This window comes from Temnothorax curvispinosus, unplaced genomic scaffold (assembly GCF_003070985.1).
Source record: "Temnothorax curvispinosus isolate PA1 unplaced genomic scaffold, ASM307098v1 QBEX01014594.1, whole genome shotgun sequence".
Lineage (NCBI taxonomy): Eukaryota > Metazoa > Arthropoda > Insecta > Hymenoptera > Formicidae > Temnothorax > Temnothorax curvispinosus.
In genome coordinates, this window is record NW_020224374.1 from 300,251 (window position 1) to 307,533 (window position 7,283).

Genomic DNA, 7,283 nt, shown 5'->3' on the forward strand with positions numbered 1-7,283 from the left:
ATGGTGTGCGTGTGTATACTATATATGAAATTCATGTGAGGATATTGACATTGGTATAATACGGGCCCGTGTCTGTATATGTATGTATGTATTACACAATTAAGTCCATTGTGTGCCCGCGCACGTGCGAGAGAGTCCAATAATTCCGAGATTGTTCGATTCGTCTATTGAACTCCATGCACCGTTGATCACATGAGCCGTAATCGTTTCTGCCAATCGTTTCAATCAACTTTCTGAAGACCCCGCTAGCGACGTTGACATTGGCCAAATGGCATCAGAAAAAGTTTCCTTGCGAACACGCTTAATAAGTAATTAGAATTTGCAAATTCTAGCGAATACGAGAATTGCGAAATAACATTATGCGTTTTATTGGAATAAATGTGAATTTTTTGAATTACTGGAATGCAAAGTTTTTTTCTCAGAATGCATAATATTATGTCCAAATTTTCAGGAGGATTAAGACAATAATGCAATTAAAAACTGAAGAATAAATTACATAATAGACTTTTTTTCAGTAAATTGACATAGTTATAAAGTCTTTTGATATGATTTTAAATAAGAACATAATACATAATTATATGTAAAAGATATTAAAGTTCAGATGTTAAAGATATTCAGTATTTAATTTGAGTTAATTTAAGTTTACAGCATATCGAGAGAGATAATCCATGTTGGTAAATAATATTTAATTGTATATCTAATGATTCAACTCAAACATGCATGTATCTTCAAGCAACTGCATATTTTAAGGTAAGCTAAATATTATTCTATTCAGTATAACATCGGTATAACGGTGCCAACCATCGGCTGTGCATACATTCTTGTATGCACAATATGAATAACAATAGCATCATTTCTTCCACTAGCAATGCAAGCAGGAATATTACAGTATCCCGATAAACGCCTCTCATGTATCGTGAACGGAAGTAAAAGTAAATGGGAAATGACGGAATTGATCGAGTATTTAATTAACAATCCTCATTTTTAGACCAAATGTTTAGACAACGTCAAGTTAAAAAAGATTAAAAAGGAAATGTACATTACACTATTAATAAAATGGAAATCTGCGGTGCAAGCCGACCGATATTTCTTTGCCGCGTTAAATGCTATCTTGACACGCTATTTTCCTCTTTCCGCTCGAACGATTGACGTTACCGAAATTTGAGATTGATATCCCTTCTCGAATAAAGCTTCCTGGCCTCTTTGGCACCTGGCCCTTTTCGTTAATCGATCCTTCAATATAGCACGACGTAAATGGGTTTCGGGTTCAAAAACAGAGAAAGCTGCGGATGCTTTCAGAAATGTATTAAATTTCTGGGTTGCAACATACTGTTTTAATATCTTGCACTGTTCTCACGACAAGAAAGTTTTTGGAAAATCTTCACGTACAACTTTTGCAGAATATCGCAAGTTTTTTTGCTAGATAAATATTAAACCTCACGTAATCTTAAAATACAACTTAATTCAACGATGTTAAACAATTGCGATTAAACGCGAGGAGATAATAATGTTAGTATAATTTACGGAGGTTAATCAAATGGCGAGTTCATGTGGATAGAATCGTAGCGTTGACATTTTAATGACAATATTGGAAGCATATCAAAGTTTCTTCTTAATTTGCTTCCTCTTTTGTTATTCATGCCGTGCATGTTCACTTTGTTATAATGTTCTGTACGTAAAAATGTGTTAATATAAATCGGGAATGTATAGGTATAACTCTGCATTTACTTTGCACCTTTATCTACATCGTTCAAATTATCAATGTTAATCTATTATATATTCTAAATTTTTCTTATTTTTTTGAAGTTTGTTATAAATTCTATTGGAAAATCAATATGACGTTTCGTGTTTTCTCTTTAGAGGCTTTATCTTTCTTTCTTATCTCTATTTCAAATAACGATTTTAATTCATATAACATATATCGAAATATATCGTAAATCTCTTCACATGCAGAATCAATAAATTACACGTTGCTGCGATATCTCTAAAATGGAAATATAATGGTATGACTTTTTGTGAATGGATGTATTGTATGTGTACTTATATTTTTCTCCTAAAATTTTATTCTATTATACTAATAAAATATTATTTGCTGAGGTCACACTCTTCATTTTTACTGCATTTTCAAAAATATTTTAGTTTTATGTTAAGCTTCCATTACGAGTACAGTTAAAACTTTCTACTTTCTCGAATCAGATCGTTAAAAAATATTTTAATACGTAGAGATTGTAAAATTTAAACAATAATACATGTAAAATAGAATTATAAAAGAATTGGGTATTTGCAAATTATTATTCGCACGAAACAGTCTTCTATAAAAAATTCGCTATCGAATGATAATATTGCATAATAAAATTAAACAAGTTTAAACTATGTATGAAGTAATTGGTAAAATTGGAACAAATTTTCTAGAATCTTTTGGAATAAAATGCTGAAGTCCATGCGATACATCGCAGGACAACGTTGCAACTTCTGGAAGAGATTTGGATGCTCACCCAACGGTCACGTCGAAGATGTTGCTGCCGACGGAACTCGACACGGCCATGTCGCCGTATCCCTTTCGCGCCACGATGACGCTTGTGATGAGGTCCGGTATGCTGGTGCCAGCTGCGAGGAACGTCAGGCCCATCACTTCCGGCGGTATGGCCACCGTGTCGCCGGCGACGTTTGCCCACCAGACCATCAGGTACGAGTACGCGGCGATCCAGAAGATCGAGCCGATGAACGTTATCGGGAAGAACTTCTTCCCTGAAATTAAGCGCGTGGAGATGCATGGTATCTGTTACACACGATCCCTGCCGGGGTCGTCCTATGGAGATTACATAAATCATCGTGGAGGATCAACGTCAATATCGGACGTGATTTCACGGCAATTTTTCCCACGAGAATCGAGTCGTAGAGACAAGACCGCGGCGGGGTGCCCGTAATAACGCGGGATGTTCCTTCACTCGCGCGGGATTATGTAGTCAGCCGTGTGGCGCCAGGCATTTTATTCGCACCACTCGGTTGCAGTTCCCATTAACGGAAGTAGTTTAAGTATGCTAAGTGTGTTTGGTCGATTACCATTCTGATATCACAATGAGTCATTGGCTAACTGGAGTATGCAATATAAATTTGAAAAATTAGTTCGTTTTAGATGCGAAAGAGTAGTTAAAAGTATGAAATACACATATTGATAAAAAGATTGTTGAGAATCAAACGTATGTCGGTATATAAAGTGGAATTTAAATGGAAATATCAAGATTAAAGATGTGAAATTAAAGATTAATCCAATTAAGTTAATTATTCTAATAATTTAGTGATGGCGTAACTTTGCAGTTAATAGTGAATTGTTTGAAGTAGAGCTTTTATGAAGTAGTTATTAAGTGAGGGATTTTTTTAGTAGATCGCATTTTTTCTTGATGGATATAATGGTAGGCGAAGTCGTTCTCAGCCAATAAGAACCGCCAGTTTGCAAACTTTGATGCCGCATTTACGTGCTTTAATGCTGCAATGACGATAATGAAGTTCGACGTATCTAATCCGTCTCGTAATCTAATCCTAATGGCCGAATCTCGAGGGTTTAGTTTAAGAGCGACGGAAGAGTTCTAAATGATTTTCGCAGAATATATATCGTATATAGACGATTCTTCGTTCTAAATGTAACAACTTTTTTGGTAGGCGTTCTCAAAATTGACTTCTAATTACGATTATGGCAGTCTCCACGGACAAAAAATGAGAAGATACAAAACTTTCCCTATTAAATTGTTTCTTATATTAATTTTGTAATCTGGATGAATGGAGGTACGCAATGAAAGAGCTATGCGATAACTAATTATCTTAATTTAAGTGAGATTAAGTTTAGCCCGGACAGTTTTAATTATTCGAGAAAAGAGATTATACTATGAGAATAAATCTTAATTTGGTATGAAAGTAGTTGCATTCCTTGTTAAATCTGAGCGACAATTATTTACTAGGGTTACGAATTAGGAGAATTTATCAATGTTTATGAAAAAAAAAGGAATTTTGCATGTTTTGATTTATTACAAATGTTTCTATTTCTTTATCTATCGATAAACAAGTAGTCCAACGATCTTTGATTCGCTTATGTGTGCGTCTCATGGTGCGTCTCTTAATTGATTGCGATAACATTCATATTAATAGATCCGTAATCAAAGGTAATCGAGATTGCTGAAATTCAAAGGACATATCGGAATTTTAGCTGACAATAGAGTCAGCGCCGCGCACGTACGTACGGCCATCTATGCGTTTGTACATGCGCGACAATCAGTCGTTTCCCCAATGCGAAATTAGTGTGTCAATATCATCTTTCGTATTGTGCAATATTGCGAATAGAAACGCACTAATAGGCCGAGATAATGCAGAAGACGCGTGATAAATGACGGTGAATAATAGTGAATAACAGCGGCAACCGGCAGCGTGTGCCGCCGCGCTCGGGTTGATCTTAACATTTATTATTAAATCGATATGCGGCATGTACCGAAAACGATATAGACACGCTCGTTCTCGCTTCTCCCGTTAAACGACCGAATTGCGACCATCGTAACATCTTTCCCGCTACCTAACCCGTTATCGACGTTCTCATCGCGAGGTTTTAAGAAGAAAAAAAAAAAGAGTTTTATCTTCTTTTTCTACCGCTAATCTTCGACAAAATGCCGTTACACGTCGAACAATGATAAGAAGGTGTAAGCTGGATAAAACTCGTTTTCGGCGAGTTAACTGTAAGTGCCGTTTAATTAGTCTCTTGTATTGACGAGGCGAGTTCCACCACGACGAAATCGATGGCTCGGAATCCCGAATTCCCGGAGTTGAGTTAATATTACCACGGGGGTCGATATCGGGGCGGGAGCAAAACATCGCGCGACGTTCGCGCGCTGATTGATAGGATTTAATCTGATCCTGACGTTTTCGGCGGGTTAAAAAAAAATATATACGTCGGCCGGAAGTTTTTTTCCCCCGGTCGTAATTAATGGCGCATTCGTAACGCTTTTCCGTCTATTCAGATAATATTTCCAGCGAAAATCGGATAAATCGTCATTCACGCTTCGATCGGCAAAGCGAAGCGGTTAGGTATGCAATTAACATACAATCAAGTATAAAATGTGATATTGGATGGTATCGCGTGAGACTCTTGGATCCCGCCGATTTTCATTCCTTAAGTAATACGCAGATCGGACATCTATTCCGCAATTCGCAATTTATTGCAGTCGAGCGCGCGAAGTGGCGAGGATATACGTGAATATATATACATATATATATATATATTCTCCTTTACTATTAACGAGTTATGAAATTGAAGTGGAAATTATCTATGATATATTACCTACGTCTTAATATCACCATCTCATTATCAAGGAATAGAGATAGCGAGCACAAGCGGAATAAAGATGGAAAGCGGAGCGGGAGACATCGATGCAAGTTCATAGCACGTATTTACCGATTAAAAATACTTTTGATAAATTAAAGTCCCCGTCCTTGAGGACTTATATATTCGTTTCATAAATATCCTAATTGACTTTTCAAGGAGAACGACGGAGTTTAGGTCTCGCAATAGATGCAAGATATGTAAATGAAAACTGCTTGATCGCTCTTGCGCTTGACAAAAGGTTCTTGGCTTTTGTCTTTGCTCCAGTTTTCATTTGCCTCTATTCAAGACCGATTATCCGTCAGTGTGGAGAAATCTAATATTACTATCCGAATAGTCAACAGTGAAAACACTGAGCAAGAAGGCCATCGGATGAAGTATTAGTGTTGGTGCAAATATTCGGCCGTTTCCCCATCGATCAAATGCCTGAGAAAATTTAGTTTTGCTTGATTCTCTCTCGCAAAGCTATTATATTAATCTTTATATAGGTATATATGTATATTTAATTTCAATGTAAGTGTGTTTGCATGTGCGCGGGTGTTAATTTCGCAAAATTGGAAATCGTAATTAATAAAGTAAATGTAATTTTTTCAATCTTTTACATTTATATTGTATAAAAACTCTTGAAACTGAGGTGGAGAAAAGATAGCGAAATCAGGAAATATTCACTTGAGTGAAAAATGATTTATTAGAGGTTGCTCGAATCTATATGGGTATAGAAAGATGATCATTAATTACCTCTAGGTGTTCTCGTATCCGGTAACGTCAACCAAAGAGGAAATAAGATTGGCGCAACCAAAATGTAAGTTAGCCTTTTTCTCGGGCTGCTTGGCCAGCCCATGTTCAAGGCCTCTGGAGGTTCATCCTCTTCGCCCTGTGAACAAATATTTAACAAAAATGAGATTCTTCTGGAATCATATTTTTCGTCATTAAGTTTCAGTCTAATTTGCAGATCGAATTTATTTAATTATATACCTAATTGCGTTCAAGATGCAACATTCATTGTTGTTCTGAAGAGACTGAATAAAACGTTTATATGCATTATTGAAGAATGTTACGAAATTCAAAGATCTAACCACGAGTTAGTTACAAAGGCAATAAAGTATCTCTCTGTTGTTCCGTCTCGAGCAAACACAACGCAATGCCACAGAGCATATTTGTGAAGTATCATAATTTTCAGCGCACTCACACTTCAAGAACGAAATGAACGTAGTTCCCCGTACGCCGGACTAATCCTCGTTTTGAATGTTTGTTACATTAGCAGGGAGCGACATTAAAAGGCCGTGTTTGCTGAAGAGGAGAAATCGCCCGAGTTAATGCGCGAGATTTATCCTATAATGTTTACAACTAAATAATCCGTATAATGAGGGAATAAATTATGTCACTGTAAATAACAAATTATATTACAAATGTCGAGAAGCGAATTAAGATAAGACTCGGAAGGAGCTTTTACAGCGCGCGAAACTTTCTTCGGGGGCCATTAATCTGGAATCTTGTCACTCTGTTTTGTTGAACTTAACGAAGCTACTTGCCGGACCGAACTATATCGTGTGAGCTTTTCCGGGGCGGGGCGTTCCCACATTGTTCCCACAAATTTCGCAAACTTTTGTGGAAAATCGTAGGGTTGGTGACTTTACTCCGATTATCCGTGGGAAGCGCAAGTGAGGCTGCAAATGCGCATCAGCGGACGGGGTGTGGGATGCAGCAGCATTGACCCAGATTCTCCGATGCATTCAAAATGAAAAGGCCCTCTCTTCGGTCATTTAGGACAAAGCCGCCTGAGACTACTCACCGCTCCGTCCACGCGCCACGATACCAGCCAGCAGCGCGCTGGCTAATATTCTCGAGAGAGAGCGAGAGAGAGAGAGAGAGAGAGAGAGAGAGAGAGAGAGAGAGAGAGAGATTGATTGATTGATTG

At 37.3% G+C, this 7,283-nt stretch overlaps 1 protein-coding gene across 5 annotated transcripts in view; it reads right to left on the reverse strand.

Moving 5' to 3' along the window:
• Nucleotides 1–7,283, reverse strand: part of LOC112464817 (sodium/potassium/calcium exchanger Nckx30C) — a 66,834-nt gene that overhangs the window by 4,981 nt on the left and 54,570 nt on the right. For all 5 annotated transcript variants that reach the window (XM_025032048.1, XM_025032047.1, XM_025032045.1 and 2 more), the window contains 2 exons: nt 6,104–6,239; nt 2,496–2,748 (listed from right to left, as the gene is read on the reverse strand). In XM_025032048.1, coding sequence (XP_024887816.1) covers nt 2,496–2,748; nt 6,104–6,239 — 389 coding nt within the window. The remainder of the gene's footprint in view (nt 1–2,495; nt 2,749–6,103; nt 6,240–7,283) is intronic.